General features: G+C 34.9%; 2 protein-coding genes across 2 annotated transcripts; both read right to left on the bottom strand.

Annotated features, from left to right (window-relative positions):
• Positions 1-137: 137 nt before the first annotated feature.
• On the bottom strand, positions 138-7,084 carry LOC123657986 (phosphopantothenate--cysteine ligase). Its single transcript, XM_045593464.1, has 6 exons — positions 6,953-7,084; positions 4,999-5,227; positions 1,844-2,058; positions 1,376-1,561; positions 886-988; positions 138-217 (listed from the first exon to the last, which is right to left on the bottom strand). The coding sequence occupies exons 1-6, from the start codon at positions 7,082-7,084 to the stop codon at positions 138-140; spliced, it is 945 nt and encodes a 314-aa protein (XP_045449420.1).
• A 7,861-nt stretch (positions 7,085-14,945) lies between these two features.
• On the bottom strand, positions 14,946-24,882 carry LOC123657984 (4-hydroxybenzoate transporter PcaK-like). The gene is given in 13 exon segments (XM_045593463.1): positions 14,946-15,019; positions 15,791-15,918; positions 16,390-16,580; positions 17,909-18,004; positions 18,440-18,549; positions 18,552-18,565; positions 19,279-19,409; positions 19,484-19,728; positions 20,302-20,423; positions 22,095-22,257; positions 22,870-23,075; positions 23,640-23,646; positions 24,828-24,882. Coding segments are annotated over 13 exon segments (1,542 nt in total).
• Between the last annotated feature and the right edge of the window lie 579 nt (positions 24,883-25,461).

Raw genomic sequence — 25,461 nt, 5'->3', positions numbered from 1 at the left:
TAGGAAAAAAAATTAACACCCACAAACCAGATCTAACTAATAGCCTATTTTAAGTCACAAAGTACATCACTATCGATATCGATATCGATGTCCATCTAGTCGGTCAGGTAGAGCCGCACTAGACGGTTTCTCGAACCTCAGCGAGGTGCGATACCCGCCATGTGGTCGGCGTGGAGACGCACGATTTCAGCCACTATCGTAGCCTCGATATCAACACCTGATAGGAATGTGAAGTTTTGTCACAAATTTCAACAGATGATAAATAACTGAGCCCGCGAGTTTGTCCGCGTGGAATTTAACAAAAAAGTTATTTTTCAGTTAGCGTTTATAAAATAAATAAATTTCTAAAATAAAAGTAAACTAAGTTACTGTTTTAATATATCAGCTATCTGCCAGCGAAATTCCCGTGAAAATTGGTCCAGCCGTTTCATAGATTAGCCGACACAAACAGACAGACAGATAAACAAAAATGGTAAAAAATATTATTTTGGTATATGTACAGTGTATACATCTATATGCATTTAGTAAAAAAGCGGTGATGTTAATATTACAAACAGACACTTCCAATTTTATTTATTTGACTTGGCTGAGGGAAACTCAACTTTACGGAAGATGGCTTGCAAATAACTGCTCTCAATTGTTGTGTTAGTGTGGTAAGTAAGGTGACCAGAGCTCCTGGGGGGATTGGGGGTAAGGTCGGCAACGCGCTTGCCATGCTTCTGGTGTTGCAGGCGTCTATAAAATACGGTAAACTACCAACCTGCTTTTATTAAAAAAAATAAATAAATAAATAAATAAAAAAAAATTGAATACACTAAAAAATATAATTTAATTGTTTTCTTCAAGAAATTTTCGTGAAAAATAAATGAATTGAAATATTCATACCTGCGTGCAGTTCTTCTTTAGTGAGAATGATTTCTTGATTCGATTCCGGGGTGACCAGAATAACTCTTTGGTGACGCGTTTGTAACAGATTCGCTACCACCATCTGTTGATAACAATTATGAAAATGTTTCGGTAGAACATACTTAGAATGAGAAAAAAAGGTTATTTTGAGGTAGGACACAGCATGAAACATCCTATATACTAGGGCAGTATTTCGACCTTACAGAAGATAACAGCCAAATAATACAGTTCTCAAGTTTATTTCTGTGCTAAGGGTGTGGTGGTCACGGTCACCAACCATTTTTGCCGTGAACTTGTGGAGGCCTATGTCCAGCAGTGGGCTACGATAAGCTAAAGTGATGAAGGGTGTGGTGAGGTTACGATGCTCCTGTGTTGCGTTCATGGGCTGCTTAAGTTTAGTCGGACGGTACGTTTGTATTCCATTATAAAAAAAAAATAATAATACATTTCATTTCAATGTAATGCTTACCTTATGTTTATATTTTTCTAATGCAGCCCTAGCTTTAGTTATGAGAAGATTTTCATCAGTTTCTAATTTGAAGGAAACTACATATGCTTCGGGCACCCAGAGATTTACGAGAGGCGCTAACATTTTGGGCACTAAATTTAGTTGTATCACGGGCGGTCCACTCGCAGATTGTAATTTATGTGTAGGCTGTAAAAAAGGACAAATGATTAAATTATTTTGCCGTAAGCTATAGTCCAACAACATTAGGAAAAAAGTAATTTTTGTGTAGATGTATCACCAATCTGGAAAATAGGTCAAATTGAGAGACAGGAGTTTTTTTAAGAGTCAAAGAGATTTTAGACTATATTTGATTTGCTCGACATAATCTAGAATATAAACGAGCACCATATAAAAGGAAGCTTCTAATTTTTCTGAAATATTGAAATGACACTTACAGTTAAGTACAAAATGATAAAACCAATCACTTACAACTCTATCCTTAGGTATGTAGAAGTCAGACACTGCCGCGGCCAGATATAGCAAAGCTCGTGCGCCCGTGTGTGCTAGACATTCGCAAGCCGCACGTAACAGCCAGAAGTACTCAGACACAGTAGTGAACGATACATGCAGTAGAGCGCCAGCAGCGTGGGCCGCTTGGTAGCGGGCAAGTACTGGAGCGAGGGCGAATACGCTGTCAGGTTTCACTGGAACCATTTTACAGAACTTCTAAGATTTACAGGTATACTAGCTGTTAGGTTAAGCTAGAGAAAATTCTAGGTATAATAGAAAATTATAGGTATAGTGTATAGGGTTTTCCAGATTTAATGCGACACTTTATTTGGACACAGTGGGAATTTTTGTTTCTACAGGACAAATAAACGTTTCTCACTCAACTCAACTCAACAGCCCCCAGTAGGATTTTCTCCTGTGTCGAGGGTCCGGAAACACACACAATACACAAACACAAACGCCTCGACCAAATTTTCCGACTATAATCTTATATATAAAATTCTCGTGTCACAATGTTAGTGAAAATCCTCCGAAACGGCTAGACCGATTTTTTATGAAGCTTTGTGTGCATATCGGGTAGGCCTGAGAATCGGCCAACAACTATTTTCCATACCTAAGTTATAGAAGGGGGGGAGGGGGCGTTAAGGGTTATTTATTTATTTATTTGGAGAACGGTACAGAAAAAATTACAGAATAACAGCGTAGCATAAAACAGAAAAAAAAATAGATACAAATTGTCCCCTCTATGTCTCATTAAGAACATAGGGATAAGATTTACAGCAAGGACAGTAATGATGATTAGTTATTACTATTAATAGTCTAGAGCTAATGAAAACACGCTTCAGCCTGTAATATACCACTACTGGGCATAGGCCTCTTTCCCCATGTAGGAGAAGGATCAGAGCTTAATCCACCACGCTGCTCCAATGCGGGTTGGCGGATATATTCCCTACTACGAGTAACGATCGCTATCAGGTGTACATGATAACAACCGGGACCGACGGCTTAACGTGCTCTCCGAGGCACGGTGGGTAGACCCACAAGGACTGCACAAACACCCAGACCACGGCAAACACCTGTATGGCCAATACAAATGTTTGTCATGTGCAGGGATCGAACCCGCAACCGCCAACGCAACAGGTACAATCCATGGCTGTAACCGTTGCGCCAACGCGGCGTCAATGAAAACACCAAGGCAACTAATTGATCTAACTAAATAGCTTCCTAACTTTAGTTTTAAAAAGATGCCGGGAGCACGAGAACATATCTATATCATTAAATAAACTATTGTGTAGGACACACATTCTGTAAAGTGGCGCGCGTTGACCTATATTTGTTCTAGTTAATTCTATATGGAAAAGGTTTTTAGAACGAGTTGGTTTAGCTGGAGCTCGAAAATACAGTTATGCAAGAAGTTGTGGTGCGTTTATTTCACCCATGCAAATATGTCTGAGGGTGAGTGCATCAGCCATCGAACGCCTATCGCTAAGAGAAATTATGCTGTATCTATCTAATAATTCATCATAAGAGCACCTTGGGGAATGAATACGGTAGTTGAAGATACGTAAAAACTTTTTTTGTACAAGTTCTAGGCGATTTTTGTATGTATCGTAGTATGGGTTCCAAATGGGGGATAAATACTCAAGTTGTGAGCGCACTAAACTTTTGTAAAGACACATAAATGTTTCTTCTCGCTTAAAAGATTTCGTGATGCGGCAGATAAAACCTAACATGCGGTAAGATTTTTTTATTATATGATCAATGTGTGTATCAAGCGTAAGCTTTGTATCCAGATAAACACCTAAGTCACGAATCGACGGTTCAGTATCGAGCATATGATCTCCCAGCGAAAAGGTGGATGTATTATGTTTTTATTTCTTGAAAATCGAATATGTTTGCACTTGCTATAGGCTAAAAATAGTTTATTGGCTCTACAGTATTCATTTAGTCTATCTAAGTCTTCCTGCATCAAACAGATATCATTATTGTTTGTTACGGTGGAGTATATTTTTAAATCGTCTGCGTATAAAAGAAACTTTAAATGTTTAAAGCAAGGCGAGATGTCATTAATAAATAAAGTGAATAGTAATGGAACCAATATCGATCCCTGTGGGATACCGGATGTCACATGTGCAGGAGAAGATGCGTATCCATTCATGACGACAACCTGGGTACGATTTTCTAAGTACGAAGAGAGCCACCGAAGAAGATTACCTTTAATGCCATTGTACGATAACTTTCTTAAGAGCAAAAGATGATCCACCTTGTCAAACGCTTTTTTATAATCAGTGTATATAGCTTCAACTTGGCCCTTTTTGTCTAAATTTTTAAATATGTAATTTGTGAAAACTAATAGATTTGACAAGGTAGATCGCCCCCTAACGAATCCGTGCTGCTCCTCGATAATAGTATGCTTAAGCTTCGATGATATGAAATTGTGAACTAGTTTCTCAAACACCTTCGGAATAGTTGATAGGAACTAACTTGAAATAACATATATGTCAAAACAACGGGGTCAGCTAGTTTTGATATAAAAAAAATAACTATTCAGAACGGCGGTAAAATTTTCTTGCGATTGTCTCTGTTTAAATAAAACTAAAGATAAAACAACTAGTTCAAGGTTAACGAAGCATCAACCCAAGTGCCTCTCTTTGTCCGGTGAACTGATGTTATAACAATAGAGCTTTGAGATGAGAATTTTTCAGACTATTCTGAATTCTTCACTAATGTAATAAAGTCGAAGAGTTAATTTTTTTAATGGACTTATCTAATTATCTAATATGTTAATTATATATACATTTAATTGGTATTTAATTAAGGTAGAATAAGGTCAACTAAATATATACCAGGTGGTATATTATAAGCACTAGAGAAATTAAATTGCACATTTAGATTATAACATCGACTCCGATACCGGAGTTAAACGAAAGGACGCCAGGTTTAATAACACATTGTATATATAGATTATAGATATTTATATTATTTATCTTGCAGTTCTAAATAACCGAATTTTAAACCCAAGCAAGATATGTAAACAATGATACAAGGAAAAGGATCAAGGATCATTACGTTTAAATACGATAATTTTAACTTTATTATTCAAATATGGGATATGCAGGAATTATTAAACATACCTGTAATAGTTGTATTTGGTCCCCGTTCCTGTAAATCAAGCATATCCAGTAACTTCTGTCCACTGAAGTGTCTCGTGAAAGGTTCCAAAGACTTCTGACGATGCATGAAGATGACCGCGTAACCACGTTCCAGGAAGTATTCCGCTGATGCTGACCCACGTGTCCCCGCGCTGAAGTTATCCACAAACCGTACGGTATTGTGTTCTAGTGGCACTGTCGTTCCACCAGACTGCAAGGTTAATGTTATAATTATTTATTACTATTTATTCACTCGAAAAAAAATATATACATATACATATATATACAAATTATGTTCTGACTATAAATACGGAAAACTGTCTACACATATTGTTGGCGAAAAAGGCGTTCGGGTTTTATACATACCGAAGAAAATAAAATATATTTGTGTTTGCTCGCAAACGACAAAAAAACCGACTTCAATTACATCGTAGTAATACAACGTAGATCGACGAAAAAATAGTCAAGTAACTACGCGTTATCAAAGATTACTCAAAAAGTAGTTATCAGATCTCGATAAAATTTAAATGTAACCACATGATAAACATCAGCTTTTGATTTAATTAAAAATTATCAAAATCGGTACACCCAGTAAAAAGTTATTGCGGATTTTCGAGAGTTTCCCGCGATTTCTCTGAGATCCCATCATCATCCCTTTCCTTATCATGGTACCAAACTAGGGATATCAGTTTTCCAACGAAAAAAGAATTATCAAAATCGGTACATCCAGTAGAAAGTTATGCGGTATAATACAAAGTAGGTCGACGAAAAAAGCGTCAAGTAAAAACGTATTATTAGATATAACTCGAAAAGTAGTTGTTAGATCTCAAATAAATTTAAATGGGACCACATGACACACACCACCTTTCGATTGAAAAAAATTTTTGTCGAAATCGGTTCACCCAGTAAAAAGTTCCGAAGTAACATACATAAAAAAAAATACAGTCGAATTGAGAACTTCCTTCTTTTTTGGAAGTCGGTTAAAAATTATAAAAACCAATTCTTGTGATTATTGCACAGATAGTGTTACAATAAATAATAATAATTAAAATGGCAAACATTTTATTATAGCGTTGATATTTTATTTTTTGTCATATTCTAATAGCATATCATTTTTAAGTAGGTAATCTTTTTATATTGTCAATACCTGTGTTTGGATTTATATATCTTAAAAAATCTATTTTGTTTGATACTAAGTATCAAATTAATGGTAAATTGCAGTTTTTGACAGCACAGTTATATAGCAATTAAACGAATGGGCATTCGGAGTCTTACTAGCGAGTAGAGCTTTAGTCGTCAAGTGCTATTTTAATATTAAATTACTAATTAATTAACTAGTGGTCACCCAGTGATCAAATTCGACCATAATTAATTTAAATTATAAGTTTCAACATTATAAAAGTTCTGTTGTCAAAGACTATACTTCAATAAACAAAAGAGTATACACATGCGTGTGTGTGTCAAAATACATGGTAATGTGTATAATGTTTTTTTTTTATTGATTTAATGTTTTTTTATGCATAATTAAAAAAAAACTATTAGCATTCTACACTCTTTCTCTACATAAACAATAAGTGTGCGAAACTTCATACATATAATTTTTAAAATAAGTATTTAAAAAAACACTCAAAATAATCAATACAAACGAGGTAAATATCCTACTTTCATTTAAACACGCATTTCATATTGACGACGCGTTGGCGAACGGTCACAGCACTGGTTTGTGGCTGTTGCGCTGGCGGTTACGAGTTCGATCCCCGCATGGCAAACGTTTGTATTAGCCATACAGATGTTTGACGTGGTCTGGGCGTTTGTGCTTGTGTATTGTGTGTTTCCAGACCCACGACACAGGAGATAATCCTATTGGTAGCCACAAGTATTACTAGTTCCTAAGACTGAGTTTTGTTTTAAACTAAAGCAAAATAAATACACTTACAGTAACAAGAACAATCTTGTTTCCATACTGGTCGTGTCTCTCACAAAACTCCTTTAACAACGAGCGGTTGTCTTCAAAGTCAGTTGGAGGTAGATGAACAGCAAAGAATTCTTCCCAGGATCCACTTGCCATGTCGATATTTTAAATTTGTTTTTGTATGCTACAAGAACATATATAAAAAATATACTCTAAGTGATAAAACTGATATACTTATAAGACATACTAAATATAAAGTCTTTAATATAATACACATCAAATATATATTTATTTAAATAGGCTTTAAAAGCACCTTCAATATGTCATTTTACAAATTATTTTTTTTTTTAAAGTGAAGTCACCACCGGTTCGAAATGCAGATTCTGCAGAGAAGAACCAACAAGAAAGTCTGCAGTAACTCTTTAAAAAAAAAAACTATATGAACTGTGTTTTTATACTGATCTTACATGAAATACAGCACAACGAAAGTCCACACATTTTATTAATTTATATAATCTTGCATTGAATAAAACTTCAGCTAATTAAATATACACAGGTCATCAAAAAAATCGACCCACCCACTTTTTGTTTAATATTTATCGATTGTTTCACAGATAAGCTGTTTCACACGTTTGTTTTTTATTTTGAGGGTCGGTCACGATGTTTGGCATCTTATTTGTCGTAAATCTTATTGAACTTGAAGGTACTTAACCATTTCTTATACAGAAACACTGTTGAGTACTGATTTGATGGTTTTACATCGTAACAAATTCGAATCGTTCTTTGAGTCCGGAAGAGCCCTTTGTAGGGATTACTTGTTAATAACGTTAAGTTTATTTACTGTGGCTGTATTTTGATTCATTTTGACTAAAAATAATGAACACTACAGAAGCTGAGGCAGCCCAAGTTGTGGCTTTGCTGCAACAAGGCATAAGTCAACGTATCGTGGCCAGGAGGTTAAATCTGAGCCGTTCTGCAGTTCGGCGAGTTTACCAAAGGTTTCTGGAGACTGGGCAGTATCGAAGAAGGTCTGGATCTGGAAGACATAGAGTGACAACTCAAAGAGATGACCGCTTTATAGTGTTATCAGCTCTACGGAATCGACACCTATCTGGTGTTGATCTCCAGCGACGCTTACGCGAAGATCGGGGGGTGGCTATAAGTGACAGTACTGTAAGAAGGAGACTTCGTGAGCAGAATTTAAGACCACATAAGCCAGCAACAGGACCACAATTGACCACAGCTCATCGACAAGCCAGACTTCAATTCGCACGTAATCATATCAACTGGACCATAGGCCAATGGGAGTCAGTTCTTTTTAGTGATGAGAGTCGAATGACTTTACACGGTTCTGACGGACGCCGTAATGTCATGCGACGGCCAGGTGAACGTTATACCCAGTGTTGCATAAGGGAAACTGTCAGTTATGGTGGGGGCTCTGTAATGTTTTGGGGTGGAATATCTTTGACTGGACGGACGGAGCTGGTTTTCATACGAAGAGGTGCTTTAACTGCTGCACGCTATATCACAGAGATCTTAGAAGACCATGTGATGCCTTATGCCGGCTATATTGGAGAAAACTTTGAATTAATGCATGATAATGCACGACCACACGTAGCGCGCATCACCACCGATTACCTTCAAGAGGTTGGCATTCGGGTAATGTCCTGGCCAGCAAGAAGCCCCGATCTCAATCCTATAGAGCATATGTGGGACACCCTAAAACAAAAGGTTAGAGCCCGTAATCCAGTCCCTACAACATTAGGAGACCTGGAAACCGCCATTAGGGAAGAATGGAACCGAATCCCTCAAGAGACCATTAAAATCTTGATAAGGTCATTAAAACGGCGGATGCAGGCCGTCATTCGAGCAAGAGGAGGGAATACGCAATATTAAATTGCAACAATTGTATGCATACCATTTAAGACTAAAAAACTAGAGCGTATTAAAAATTAATCAAAAAATCGTGTAAAATTAAAGATTCTGATTTTTAAATCAAAATCTTAAAAAAAAAACATTTTGATGTTTTAATTGTGATTAAATTGTTGTAAATAAACAAGTTCAATAAAACATTACTCAGTACTAAAGTTTTGTTGTGATTTGTTTAAAAAAAACGTGATTATCGGTAAAAACGCAGGTGGGCCGATTTTTTTGATGACCAGTTTATTATATAATTTCTTTTTCATACACATAAGAACGATTCTTAAAAAAAAATCTTCAAGTTTTTACAATCGTTAAACTTGTTTGTTTAATTCTTAATGTGTAAATTTAAATGTTACATATTATGTAATAAAGGGATTTCCAAATAAGCATATATACAAGAGACATTATACATATTCTTATTTTACTTAAGATAACCAAATAGTACTCGTAGTAGAAATTTAACTGAGGTCGAGTACAGCAGGAAATACCTGCTCAAAATCTGGAGCAGCCGGACTGGGGTAGTACCTCGACCAGTATTGTGTTCGTGTTGGTGAGTAAGGTGACCAGAGCTCCTGGGGGGATTGGGGATTGGGTCGGTAACGCGCTTGGGATGCTTCTGGTATTGCAGGCGTCTATAAGCTACGGTAATCGCTTACCATCAGGTGAGCCGTACGCTTGTTTGCCGACCTAGTGACATAAAAAAAAAAAAAAAAATATAAACTGAAATCAAGATGTTTATGTCTCTATGAAATGTGAAACTGCTTTTTGTAAGTTAAAAATATTTACATTTGTTTACTGACACCAAATATTACCAACAACTAAATCATCAGCACTCTATTTAAAAATATCGTTTATAGCAACCCAAAAATATAATAAAAATTTGTAATTGATTAATAAATCATATTGGATTTTAAATTGTTGTTATATCTTTTTTATATAACTAGGTATAACAATCATACAAATCACCAGAGGGTAAGCGATTAATGTAGCTTATAGATCCCTGCAATACCAGAAGCAAAAAGCAGAGCTCTGGTCATTGCAAGCACCCCGAATTCCCCCCAGGAGCTCTGGTCACCTTACTCACCAACACGAACACAATACTGCTTGTAAACAGCATTATTTTGCTGTGATCTTCTTTAAGGTCGAGGTACTACCCCAGTCGGGCTGCTCCATATTTTGAGCCGGAAATTCCTGCTGTGCCCTACCTCAGTTAATGTAATTATATGTGAAGTAATTTTTTAAGACACTATCAGGAAAGACTTTTGTGAATACCGTTCATGATATTTCATTCAAGGAAGTATTTGGGTAGTTAGATTTAATGAGATTATAAGTAATTTGATGTACATTATAAGGTATCCTCTTTCCTAAGGATTCTTGAATGTTCAAAGACATAATATCGAACCAAAATCTTAAATGAGATGTTTCTTTTTATCAAGAAAATTAACCCAATTTTTTTTTAATATTTATTTTCTATTTTATTCTGTATTAAAGAAATAGAGTAAATACTAGAATAAAAAATAACAAATAAGAACTTGTGTATAAAAATTTTACTTTAAAAATAGTGAATATTTACTAAAACTTTAATTTAATCTGTACTAAAAAATGGAGAGCCAGTTTTTTTATTTAGTCATACTGTGAAAACTAGTGAACCGATCGGAATAATACTTATACTATAAGATGCAGCGTGTTTTGGAGAAGGTGATATGAATATGATATGTTGGTGATTACTTATTGTGAAAAAAATTTGGATGACAGAGATCGCTAGTTAAAAAATAAATTAACGAAAATCCGTGTACCAAATGACACCAAGGTAAATTTTTGTTCTAAGTAACAGAATCAGTCACACATCAGGAAAGTGTTAAATTAATACTTTTTCTGGGATTCAAGAATCAATACAAATATTATGAAAAAGAGAAATGTATGACTTTAAAATGTATGATATTTTATTGTAAAGAAATGTATAATTTATGACTATTCATATTTTTAATGAATAATAATTCCTATTAAGTTTTCTGTTCGTTCTTCCGAGGTAATCTCAAGGCAATTAAAGGTAGCTTTCACATTTTTACTTAATTTAGAATTAGTAATTATTTCATGACAAGACATTTAATATCAATAAAATAAATTTTTTATTTTTATTTTTGTGACAGACAAGGTATAAAGATTTATGTTGTACTAACAACATGTTCAAATTGTTGTCTGGTAAACAAGAAACAACACAATACAGTGTTTTACATGAAGATTCTTCTAAGAGTTCTTATTTGTTATTATTTTTCCTTGTATATATAAAATATTTTAAAAATGGAACCAATATACTTAATTTTGCTGTTTAAATTTTCTATTTTTGTTAGGAAAACAACTTAAACAACTTCAGATTATAATGAAAATTTAAAATTGATCAAAAGCCAAAAAATTTTACTACTAGTTACTACAATCTCTGTCAATTTAAATCATTAATCAATATCATCAAAAAAAAAAAAAAATAAGACAAGAAGACTTGAAGACAGCAGAAATTAAAAAAAAAAATAACATTACAGAATTGGAATCAAGACTGTTTTAGTTTATTGCTAAGTAACACTGCTACTTGTTGCTGCAAAAAGTTTTAGGGAAAACATTCTTAAAATATACTTTATTTGTACTCTAAGTCAAGCATTGAGTACTTACCAAATCAATAACACGAACACAATTTCAAGCAATAATAATAGTTATTCCTTAATGATGAACCTCCCTATTGATACCTTGATATTCAATTTAAAAATATATATAACATCAATAAATTCACTTCTAATTTTATAATTTACACTGTGGGGCACAGTCTGCACTAGTCGGTTCTAATGATTACGGGCTAATCAGTTAGCAGGTTTTATCGAAAAATCGATGCTTAATAGAACATCACACTATGTTTACCAGTGTCATAAATTTTATGTTCCGGGTTTAGTTAATAGTTTGTTTAGAAGGTTATTTAGTAGTTAAGTAGTGTTGTGTCGTAGGGTAGGTTCTTCGAATATGTCTTGGCTTTTTAAATTATGAGAAATAATATAATGGGGCTCTTCGTATCGTTATCTCGTTATCAATTTGTGACAGACAGATAATACAAGCTTCTGACAGTTTAAGGCTGTTTCTGACAAATGATCTGTCAGAATTGTGTCAGATGGTGTCAGAAAATCGACATTATCTGTTTTTAAAAAATTGATGACACTAAACTACAGATAATAATTATAATATTCCATATACAACAATTAAATAATTTAACCTTTTCAGTTGGGTTTGCTAAATTTCAAAAAGTGCGTTTCATAACTTAAAAGCATGTTTTTTATTCAACCGTAATTCATGTAGTATGATTTATAAAATAATTTTTTTACATATACAATAATGTAGTAAATGCATTTATACACACATGCAAATTTTGCACTATAACACACTTATGTACGAGAGGTTTTTTAAATTTATATTTGGTTTACATTTCTTCACCACCTATCAGATGTAATTGTCAAAACTCACACTAGAAATATAGGTAGGAACAATATTTTATAAGGTAGCTAAGATATCATTTAATTTATGATAGTAAACATGTTTGGTAGATAGATTGCTAATGAATTATTTTAAGAATGCATTAATCTCTGACCCATATGTAAAAAAGTCATTTAGAAAAGACATATAAAACAAACAATACTTCAGCAATAAATTTTAGATACCTGACGAACTGTTCAAGTACCGTCTCCAAGTTGAAGTATATAACAATTTAACTAGTCAAGGGGTAGTGGCGAAGTAAAGGATGAGCAAGAGGCATCATGCCCCGGGCGCACAAAGGGGCGCCAAATGGTCCGCAAAACAAAAAATTGCTGGAGATATTATATGGTTTTCGAATGGAGAGGGGAGGGAGCTTGGCTGAAAAGGTATCGTGCCCTGGCCGCGGGCCACTGTCAAGGTGTGTGGTGAACTATAAGTGATAGTGATTATTTATTATTTATTAGTGCCAATAGTCTATGTTGGAGGACAACCTGACAAAGAAACTGGTTACTAAAATACTTGTACTGTAACTGTAATTGTGTAGTGCTACTTGTAATTGTATTTACAACAATTGTAAAACTACGATAATGTATCTAATATATACGATATGATAACGATGTCGATTATATGTGTTATATAATTATCAACAACAACTGCTAGCAAACTGCTGCAACTGCTAGCAAACCTTAATAAATATATAAAAGAGGCGGCCATACAAGGTAGCCTCTTACCAAAGTCATTGCATAAAACTTCTAGTTTTTATATCAGCCAGGATTTTGGATACATTCCAGCCAGCAGGAAAAACCTGAAAAGATTCTTCCTGAAAAGATTATTTCATTTTTTAGGTTACTTTGGTGTGAACTGGAATGAATGAACCGGTTTTTCTATCACGGCCGACAACTCTTAAAATAAAATATATCTTATAGCCAATTATGAGAGGATGTGAGATGTATAAGAATTTGGTCTTCATTTATTATGTTTTTATGAGGTACCTATATGAAATTTTTTTCCACACGTGGCTTAGGTAGTAGAAATAAAAATAAATTGATTTATGAAACAATTTATTGAACAATAATTTATTAAATAATATATTTGCAGCCATCCTTAACACTTTCGCGGGCTTATTTAAATAAGTCTAAAACAAAATCTGCGAAATATCTTATTTACAAATTGCATTCTATTTTTCAATTTTTTTTATTAATATTATAAATGTCAATGTATGTTTGTTTGTTGCGCTTTCACGCGAAAATTACTTAACCGATTATCGTGAAACTTTGTACACATATTCATAGAGGTATTAGAAGTAACATAGGATACTTTTTATAAAAAAAAAATCAATGCGAGCGAAGCCGCGGGTAAAAGCTAGTATATACATAATTAAATAAATATATAAATCAAATATTTGTGGAGTATCCACAGACATACAAACTTTTTATATCAGAATAATAATCAAGACTCATTTTAAGTTTTTAATTTAATTTTGAAGTTAACATAAGACAATTCTAAGTAGTTTAACGTTATTTAAAATAATTGTGTTTGCTCGCAAACGAAAAAAAAACCGACTTCAATTACATCGACAAGTAATACAACGTATATCGACGAAAAAATAGTCAAGCAACTACGCGTTATCAAAGATTACTCAAAAAGTAATTATCAGATCTCGATAAAATTTATATGTGACCATATGATAAACATCAGCTTTCGATTAAATTAAAAATTATCAAAATCGATACACCTAGTAAAAAGTTATTACGGATTTTCGAGAGTTTCCCTCGATTTCTCTGGGATCCTATCATCAGATCCTGGTTTCCTTATCACGGTACCAAACTAGGGATATCCCCTTTCCAACAAAAAAAGAATTATGAAAATCGGTACATCCAGTAGAAAGTTATGCGGTATAATACAACGTAGGTCGACGAAAAAAGCGTCAAGTAAAAACGCATTATTAGATATAACTCGAAAAGTAGTTGTTAGATCTCAAATAAATTTAAATGGGACCAAATGGCACACACCACCATTCGATTAAAACAAAATTTGTCGAAATCGGTCTACCCTGTCAAAAGTTCTGATGTAACATACATAAAAAAAAAAAAAAAATACAGTCGAATTGAGAACCTCCTCCTTTTTTGAAAGTCGGTTAAAAAGTCCATATTAGGTTCGAGTATGAGTAAATAATTTCTTAACGTTAAATATATATTTTTTAATATATGGTGTATATACGTCTATTTCGTTACTATTTTTCGTTCAGAAATACAGATATGTTAGTGTTTGAGAAAAATTAACTATAACATTATAACGTTCCATCCGACCGGTCGATTTTTGATATGATATTAAAAAATGTTTACAATTAGATCATTGTAAATTAGATTGTCGTGTTCACATTGACCTGCTGCTAATATCGTCAGACGGGCCTTTTAATTTACTGCGATTTAGTCAAGGGCCGTGGCCGAGCTGTGTATTAGCGATTAGTATCTAAATACTTTCTTAAAGCGAAATGACTGTAGTTTACTCTGTAGCTTACTTGCACTATTGCATTTCCTTATAAACATTATAATAACAAACTTTTATTGGTGCTATGGTTATCTTAGAAAGTAGTTGTTTCCATTATCTTCTGCGGAATCCGATCATCAGCAAGAAACGCCGCGATTATAGCTGAAGCTGCAAAAAAAAAACTTGTAAGATAATTGTTTTTGCTTGCAAACGAAAAAAAAAACACCAACTTCAAATACATCACCAATTAAAACAACGTAGGCACACGAAAATATTGTCAAGTAATGATTAATCTCGACGCCGCGTTGGCGCAACGGTTACAGCCATGGATTGTGTATCTGTTGCGCTGGCGGTTGCGGGTTCGATCCCCGCACATGACAAACATTTGTATTGGCCATACAGATGTTTGCCGTGGTCTGGGTGTTTGTGCAGTCCTAGTGGGTATCCCCACCGTGCCTCGGAGAGCACGTTAAGTCGTCGGTCCCGGTTGTTATCATGTAAACCTGATAGCGATCGTTACTCATAGTAGGGAATATATCCGCCAACCCGCATTGGAGCAGCGTGGTGGATTAAGCTCTGATCCTTCTCCTACGTGGGGAAAGAGGCCTATGCCCAGTAGTTGGGATATTACAGGCTGAGGCGTTATGATTAATCTCTACGACAAGCACTAACTTTATTATAAATGCTAGCTGTGCCCGCAACTTCGTCCGCATGGAATTTAACATAAAACTTATTGTTCAGTTTTCTGAGTTATAAAATAAATAATTTTTTAAATCAAAAGTAGCCTAAGTTACTCCTTATTACAACAGCTACCTGTCAGTGAAATTCCCGTCAAAATCGGTCTAGCCGTTTCAGAGATTAGCCGGAACAAACAGACACGCAGACAGACAAAATTTTTTCAAAATTTTATTTTATTTATTTGTACAGATATTAACTTACATGCAAATAGAGCTGAATATAAATAGAAGCTAAGTTCACAATTGTTTTCCAGTAGAATGTTGAGGATTTGTACTGACACAAACGAGCCTATACGACCTCCCGTCATCAAAAATGCCAACGCCAGTGTTCTGGAAGCAAAAGAAGATTATTAAACACTTTTATTGGTTGAATCTTTATGATCTCATTATAAAATATCACCAAATTTCGGAGCTGGTTTCTATGTACCTAGTGTTTTTCATAAAATGTACTCAAATAAATTTCTACTATAAAACTTTTTTTTATTATTTTTAAGCTCAATTCTTATATTCAAAAAAGGATTTGCTTTGCTCACCATAACCGTTCAATTTCAAACATATCGAATTCGAAATTGAACCGTTCGTAAACAAAACTAATCACATTAAAACGTAAGATACAGAAACGAGACTTTAGTAGTAATAATAATAATAGTCGTTTATTCGCTTAGTCATGACATAGTTTCCACATTTACGAGAGACAATATTCTAGCATAATATTCCGAAACTGAACATGCGGTAACTTAAATGAGTCGTTTTTTAATATACCTAGGAATAATAGATCTATTTGATCTTGACCTGACTAACCTGAGATAAGTCGGAAAATAGGCGACAGCCATGGCTGTGTATAAGCCCGATGTCACGATGCCGATGAGGAAAATGAAAAATAGTACAGCGCTGCCGATGGCGTTTGGTACGAGATTGGAAATGATGCCACTCACACCGCACAACGCTGTCACGATGATTACCATGTTGCGTCGACCGACACGGTTTACTATCTGGAATAGAAAAAATACTGTAATAAAATCAATGTACTTTAAACTGTTTTACTGCTGGGCTCAGACTTATACCTACACGGTGTTTAAAAACTAGGCCCTTGTTATCTGCTAAAAATTATATGAGTGAAGTGCCACGTTGACTCCAAAGGTAAAGTTAAACTTCTTTATACTCACTGTATAGTACTTTAAAATTTATATTTTACACATCATAATCTCTTAGCAATTATGTTTATAATATGTCTTCGGTGCGACAAAGCCTGCCCAGCGTAATGACTATGGGCAACACATATGAGTTCTTTGGCCTATGTCCAGCAATAAACTGCGATAGGATGACGTGATTTATAACAGGATGTAGTGATATTTATTCGTTATCAAAGATTACTCCCCTGTCCAGTGTCTTACACTACATTGTGGCTATTCGCTAGGAATTCTCTGTGGGTATCGGAAGCCGAATTCATCGCATCGGTCTTCTGATGCACGACAGAGGCGCGCCAGAGAGAGAAACAGGTCTTCCATAAGAGGTCGTGCGATGGAAGAGAGCAGCTTGCAGCGATCTTTTCCGAAAGTTATTGGCATGCCTGAAATGTTCAGAGGTAAGCCGAGAGCTGGTGGCGGCGATTCGACCCTGCCAACGCAGCTTGGTCGAAAGAAGACACGGTACGGTGTCGTTCCACTCGGCGCAGATTTTGACCGGGCACGGCTGCTTAAGTCGCTATCTGTCCAAGTCTGTCTTCACTACGATGATCGATTCCATTGGACTCAAAGCACGCCATTTCTTTTTTCAATTTTTTTTTGTCTTTTTAATATTTCTTTTTCTTGTTGACTATACGCTCGTTTTCTAAATATTGTTTTAATGTGAAAATAGCACCTTTGTTAATTGCAGATTTTCAGCTATAAGTGTACTTTCGAAAACGTCGTTTTTATGCGTAGCTGTCTCTAACTAAAGTGACGGTTTCCGTTATATATTTTTTTTTTATTTCGTGATGAACTTTCACAAAATTAAGCCCAAATTCGTAATTTCCCGCAAGTTGCGGATTCATGTTTTGGTGGTACGGGACCCGCATTGCGGGATTGAAATCCCTAAACTAGTGCAGTATTTTAGATTAATACAGTGTCAAATACAAAAAAAAAAAAAAATCATTTTCATAGATTTCGCAAATTTTTTCTATTACCTAATCATAAGTAACTATGATTTGTGCCACGGATGAATCTTTGAAACTTTGTGATTGAAGTTCATAATATGTTGTATTATATATCACTTTTTCTGATCTGATAAAATCTGTGGTTGTCTTGGTGTATATAAATAAATAATTATATATAATACGTACTATGCTTATGAAAGCGTTCGTCATAGACTTAACGACGGCGACAGCAAACACGATCAGAAGGGACGTTTCATTCAACGAACAAGGCACTTCATCTGGCTGAAATAATAAAAGAAAAAATTTGATATTTGAAACGGAAATAAGACTGATACTGATATGTCGATAACAATAATACTAAATGATGGATTTTAAAACTAATATTTAAAAATAAAAGGTCACAATGAAGAAAAGATAGGATATAAACATTGTTCTGTAGTTTTGTATATTTTTAGAAGACTGAGACGACAAAGTTCCACTTCCACCTTAGAACATAAAACCGACCGATGGCGGGATAACCATCCACCTGCTGGCTTTGAAATACACAGGCCGAAGATAGGCGCAGTAGCTTCTTCGGTGCGACCCCTGTCCACCTTGGTGACTATGGACAAAACACATGAGTTCTCGACATAATGTCTGTCGCGAACTATTGGGGGCCTATGTATAGCAGTGGACTGCGATAGGCTGAAGTGATGATGATGGTGATCATAAACTTACATCAGGTGGAGCATTTATACTTTCTTTAAGAATAGCGCAAAGAGTTAGGTTTGAGCCTTCTCCGGTGTTTACTATTTCTACGAATCGGTTGGAAATTGTTGGCAGCCAAATCCGAATGCTCCGACTCTGAAATAAATTATTGTTCATATATTAAAACACTACATAATATAAAACAAAGTCGGTTCCCGCTGTCTGTCCTTTTGTATGCTTAGATCTTTTAAACTACGCAACGATAGTTTTTGCGGTTTTTCTAAATAGATAGACTGATTCAAGAGAATGGTTTATATGTATAATACATGCATAATATAGAAGAGAAACACTGATAATTTTAAAGGCTTCTAATGTGATGTCGTAAATAAACACATTTTTGCGCTTACATTTCAAACGCTGGCTGATCCCTACGAGATAGATCAAAATGATGAAGAACATATTTGTATACTTTAAAAAGGTCTACAAAAAAGTCTGCGATGGTATATGTCTATCTTATAGATATAACCCACAATAAACGTTTTTTGTCCTGTACTTTTTTACGAGAAATAATGGTTTGTTTACGAAACAATTTTAAGCAAGACAACATTAATCCTTATTCAATCAAATACCTTAAAAACATAGTGCTTATTGCAAGTGCGCTACCAACATTATCCAGTATCTTCCCAGGAGTTCTGGTCACCTTACTCACTACAGGAACACTGGTTGAAAGCAATATTATTTAGCTATGATCTTCTGTAAGGTCGAGGTATTTCCTCAGTCGGGCTGCTTTAAATTTGAGCAGGATATTTCCTGCTGTGCCCTACCTCGTTATATAATCATATTAAAGAACAGTAAAAAAAATACTTAACTGTTGAAATATATAAAGCAAAGATAGAATAATTGTGCTCTTAAGTAACGGTGATTTAAACAACGGCAAAAATTGAGTTTTAGTAGATTTTGAACCTGTGTTAGATGAAGCTTCAAGCCGTAAGCATTTGACCTAAAAATATACAAATATAATTAACAGAACTCAAAAGTAAAGTAGATATTTGAGTTAAATTGTTTTTGGCTTACATTTAGCTCCTCCTTTGAGCTCAAATGATTTAATTTATGGATTTTCTTCAAAACGGTTGTTGCTTCAGTCTCCCGACCCTTAACGAAAAGAAACTTCGGACTTTCGCACATGAAAAATAGCCACATTGCACAAATAATACTGGGCGCTGAGTATACTAAAAGTAAAGTCCGCCAGGAATTCCAGTAGATACCTAAAGTAGTTAGCTCATAGGAGAAGGTAAGTGGAATGATTGGTATAGCCAGGACTGAAAAACAAAATTAATATACATAGCAAGGATTTCAAAACACATGTCGTTTGAAGTCCTTATGCCTAATTTAAATAATTGTGTTTGCTGGCAAACGAAAAAAAACCGACTTCAATTACATCGACAAGTAATACAACGTAGGTAGACGAAAAAATAGTCAAGTAAATACGCATTATCAAAAATTACTCCAAAAGTTGTAATCAGATCTCGATGGAATTCAAATGTGACCTCATGATAAACATGGGTTTTCGATTAAATTAGAAATCACCAAAATCGGTACACCCAGTAAAAATGATTTTCGAGGGTTTCCCTCGATTTCTCTGGGACCACATCATCAGATCCAGGTTTCCTTACCACCGTACCACACTTAGAATATCTCCTTTCCAACAAAAAAAGAATTATTAAAATCGGTTCATAAACGACGAAGTTATCCCCGAACATACATAATATGTATATTATGTATATATATTATGTATGTTCGGGGATAACTTCGTCGTTTATATATATACGGTCGAAATGAGTAACCTTCTCCTTTTTTGAAGTTGGTTAAAAATGTTTATAAAATGCTCGTACCTGCCAGTATTCCTTGAGATAAGAGAAATATACTAGCGACAATTAAGACGGCTACATTTCGTTTTGACATAGGAACACTTTCACTAAGTAAGGTTATAGCCATAGGATATTGACCCGATGCTCTGAAAATGTCATATAATAAATGGATTAAATTACAAGTTTTACAAATTTTTACACGTCTAAACTATACCACTGAAAGTATGACAAATGTTGTGCCAAAAATTAATATCGAATGCTAAACTCAAGTCTAGTCAACTAGGCCGGTATCGCAGTTTGTATTGACCCTACTTTTTGATTCAGGTTCGTTGGTTGGATGCCCGCTCTGAGTCTGGGTGTAATTCATGGACCACAGCTACCAATTAGAGACGATGGTATTAGCGTGAGAAAAATTTCGAGTGTCACTCTTCCTACGTTTCTTGCTTTTGTGCATAGTATCAAGGGTCATGTTCTAAAATCTTAAAATCTAACAGCGATATCTTGAAGGATGTTACAAAACACAGGTATTTGGGATATGCCAATAGTTCACAATACTCATTTAAATTTTACCCTAAATCTTAGAAGTGACAAAAACTGTGCTAGGCTTCTAGCTATATCAAATAAAGAGTCACTGGCTATACGTCGAAAAACCACTTTTAGACAATGAAAGTTTTAGAATTGCTGTCGGTCTCCGGATGGGAGCTCCACTGTCCTTTGAACACAAGTATCTGTGCTGAAAGGAGGTTGATTCTTTCGGACCACGTGGCCTTTAATTGCAGCAAGAGTTCAGGTAGATTTTTCCGCCTCGGTTCCCTAAATGATACCATAAAAGTAGCTCTTGCCACCATCGACGTTCTTGCTTTTATCGAGCCTACTGGAATTAGTCGCAATGATGGCAAGAGACTTGATGGATTGACGTTGGTTCTCTGGGAAAAAGGACGGGCGCTTTTGTGTGACGCAACCTGTTTTGATACACTTGCTCCGTCTCATGTCAGGGAAACAGCCTTAAAGGCGGGATCCAAGGCGGAAAAAGCTGAAATGATTTAACGTCACAGATATTCGTTACTAATTCCAAATTACATCTTTGTGCCGTTTGCAGTCGAAAAACTTGAACCTCGTAACAGTAATAAAAAAATTTAAATACTAAGATAACTTCCCGTCTTATTGCCTCCTCTGGTGACAAGAATGCTGGTGCATTGTTTGCCCAGAGAATCGATTCAAAGGGGAAATGCTGCCAGCATTTTTGGTACCATTCCACGCGGATATGATTTGTATATTAAATATCTATAAACATTTAGTTCTTGAGTTGTGAATCGTATAAAAAAAAAACATATAAATGTTACTTACATTTGTTAAAAAAAATGTAGCTATATCAGTTGACTTTTACATTGCATTAAGTTGTTTACCGTAGGAACCGACGACCGTGTGTGTATGTTATAAGATATTTAATTACTATATATTTAATTTGTGCTGCTGTGTGGTTATGGCAGTAAAGAATATAGCCAATCTCTCTCTTCCCGTGGGTGTCGTAAGAGGGAACTAAGGGCTAACACAGTTGCACTTCTATAAAAACCGACTGATGGCGGGATAACCATTTAATTGTTGGCATTGAAATACACAGGCCGAAGACAGGTAGCAGCGTCTTTGGTGCGTCAAAGCCAGCCCTGCGGTCACCAACCAGCCTACCCAGCGTGGTGAGTATGGGCAAAACGAAACAACAACGTTTTTTGTCGAGGTGAGGCTTGTGAAGGCCTATTTCCAGCAGTGGAAATGATAGGCTGGAGTGATGATGATGATGTGATGATATTTAAACTTACAAAACAGTAGCAAGGAATTGCAGAATTATAAGCATGATCCAGTTAACAGAAATGCTGGCAAGTGCGTTGACAGTCGCCGCTGAGGCCAAAGATAAAATTAGCATTAATCTTCGACCAAAAACATCGGCGAGGTAGCCCCAAAACACACTTCCAATGATTAAGCCTGATAAAATTAAAGATATTAGTTGGTTAATAGGTTTCTAGGGAATCATTTGGATACTCGTGTTTGAGCCATATAGTAAGGATTTTTATTACGACTAGGTCGAGAAACAAGCTTAGAGCCCACCTGATAGCAGCAACAGAAGTATCACAAGTGCTTTGCTCACACAACCCTTTACCATCCCCAGGACCTCTGGCCACCCTTCTCATCACAGGAATACTACTAATATAGGGGTGCTCTATAAAACCTAATATTTTATGCCTTGCGGGTGTATTGTTTGTAAATACTTTACTATATACTACTATTGTAAAAGTTTCGATTTTTGGACGTTATTAGCCCGAAGAAATTATCGATGTTTTTATGCATACTCTTCACTCGTTCATTAAGCCAGAAATGGGGAAATCCAGTTAGATTAGATGCTAATTTTATGGTAAACGTGTTTGCAGGTGATACACGTATCCTAGAGTACGATTGTTGGTGTTTTGTGTATGTTTCTAAAATTGTGGTACAAGGTATGTATCCTAGGGAATAAAGACTAGTGCATATGTAGCATTTATTATTTCGCTCTATGTATTATATAGACTTTCTAATATATCGGAAAAAATCCAATTTTACCTATAACCGGAGCCGCGGCCAGGAAACCTCTTTGGGCGCTTGTGGTCATCAATTCACAAGCACTAGTTGGTACGATTATCGTGGTGCCATAAGCCGTACATACTAATGCGATCACTGTGAGACCCGTCAGAGATAATAAGAAGCAGCTGTATAAGCCAAAACCTGCAATAATAAAAAATGTGTTTATAGTTATAATGATTGGAAACCTGTGGGAATTGGGGATAGGGCAGCAACGCGCTTGCGATGCTTCTGGTATTGCAGACGTCTATAAGCTACGGTAATCGCTTACCACTAGGTGAGCCGTACGCTTGTTTGCCAACCTGGTTATTATTCCCTCAATTCAGCCTATCGTAGTCCACTGCTGGATATAGGCCTCAACAAGTTTGCGCCGAAAATGCCGTGAACTCATGTGTTTTCCCATAGTCACCATGCTGGGCAGGCGGGACCGCAGGGCTGGTTTTGTCGCACCGAAAATGCTGCTGCCCATCTTCGGCCTGTGTATTTCAAAGCCAGCAGTTGGATGGTTACACCAACATCGGTCGGATTTCTAAGTTCCAAGATGGTAGTGGAATTGTGTTATCCCTTAGTCACCTCTTACGGCACCCACGGGAAGAGAGTTGGTGAATATATTCTTTACTGCCTTAACCATACAGTTACTGCTGAAACCAAACCTGATTATATATATAAATATTTGATTTCCGAAGATAAAGAATTTAACATTTGTGATAGTCTATAGTCGTTTGCGATAAATTTAAACTTTTATGACACACGTGACATCTATAATTTATATTTATAAGAGTCATTTGCCACATATTGAGAACATCTACCGATCTTATATTCATAATTTAGTTCCGTAATCATCAGATTAAATTAAAAGAGAAAATGTTTTAAAAAACAAGGTTTTATTTGAATGCACTAAAAAGAAAAAAAATAAATATTTATTTCAAAACTTTTGATATCTCCTTAAAAACTTAAAAAGTCATTATATAATTTATTATATTCCACTCATCAAATCCTCATCGAATCCTCCATCCTATCAAATCCTCGGTCGATTTTTTTTCTAATTGCACTCTAAATAAAATTGAAAAATATTATTCATATTTTAAAATCATTATTAGTTTTTAATTATTTTTTTTATTTTTGATTTTTTATATTTATTTATAGTTTTTATCATTGTCGGTAAAAAAAATATTATTCATATTTTATAAATAATGATTTCCAAGAAACACGATTTACTAAAAATACCGAGCTAAGCTCGGTCACCCAGGCACCATCAATATAAAACATATACGATCAGATATAATTATTTACGTTTTAAAAATGAAAATTTTGATAGAGCAGTGAGGTTTTTGAATGATGCCAATGCTATATCGCACAAGTGTAATAAGATGACCAGAGTAAGGTGACCAGAGCTCCTGGGGAGGATTGGGGATTGGGTCGGCAACGCGCTTGCGATGCTTCTGGTGTTGCAGGCGTCTATAAGCTACGGTAATTTCTAATTATGTCTTATCATCAGGTGAGCCGTACGCTTGTTTGCCGACCTAGTGATATAAAAAAAAATCGTCTCTGTTACTATATTAAAAAATGTTACTTTTTCTATGTATGAAAATAATTTTTAAATGCAAAATTTAATAACGACGGCTGGTTTTTAATACCTGATAGTTCCTTAATTATAAATTTAATAAAGCAAATTGTTATCAATTTTAACTGACTTTAAAAAAGACTTTAAGACTTTGACTTTAAAATTCTCAATTCGACCGTATACGAACATACATATATTGTTTTTTGTTAATGTGTGTTCGCAGATAACTTCGTCGTTTATGAACCAATTTTGATGATTATTTTTTTGTTGGAAAGGAGATATCCCAAGGATGGTACTATGATAATAAAATTAGGATCTGATGATGCCATCCCAGAGAAATCCCTATTATTGAATTTTTGTAAAGTTTAAAACATACCTGCTCGGTTGAGGGCTTCATCTAAAGTAACCGTGTCTTCCTCAGAAACACCCATTTTTAACAAGACTATTAATCTACCTAAAATGTTTTTTCTCGACTTCTCGGTCCTGTGTCTGAGAGGTCTCTAACACACAACTCATACACAACATTAAAAACGTATCGTTAATCGGTTCAGGATGATATCAATAAGTGATGAGTCTCTACACGTTTGTATTTACGCTAACGTATTTTTTATAAAAAAAAGTAATAATGTCTGTGTTTATATGTTAGCGACATAAATAACAATTTGTTTTCGATGTATTTCGCTTAAGCAAGGAGTATAAAGATAAAAAAAGAAAGTTGGTGACTTTTTAGTAATACGACGACCGTTTTATTGTGTTTAGTGTAATTTATTCAATTATCTGTTTGTAACATAATATGGTAATTTTAGAAAATATTTGAAAAAGATTCACTTTTCTCAATTTTTCTTTCTACTTTATCAAATTCAAGTGGCCCTTTTTTAAAATAAATGTACGCTTTCTAATAATATTCATTTTATATTGTAAGACGTATGATAGTATCTAATAGTTTAAAAGTCTATACCTAATACAAATAAATAAAATTGGAGTCTCTGTTTGTAATATAAAAATAACCG

The sequence above is a fragment of the Melitaea cinxia genome, chromosome 11 (genome assembly GCF_905220565.1).
Source record: "Melitaea cinxia chromosome 11, ilMelCinx1.1, whole genome shotgun sequence".
NCBI lineage: Eukaryota > Metazoa > Arthropoda > Insecta > Lepidoptera > Nymphalidae > Melitaea > Melitaea cinxia.
This window is presented reverse-complemented; position numbering and strand designations above follow the sequence as displayed.

Excerpts from the sequence above, each read along its gene's own strand:
- LOC123657986 (XM_045593464.1), bottom strand. The coding sequence starts at position 7,084 with ATGGCAAGTGGATCCTGGGAAGAATTCTTTGCTGTTCATCTACCTCCA. Across the intron at positions 2,059-4,998 it reads ACCAAATACAACTATTACAG|TGAAACCTGACAGCGTATTC; the intron begins GTATGTTTAATA and ends AAATGGTTCCAG. Across the intron at positions 1,562-1,843 it reads ACATACCTAAGGATAGAGTT|CCTACACATAAATTACAATC; the intron begins GTAAGTGATTGG and ends CCTTTTTTACAG.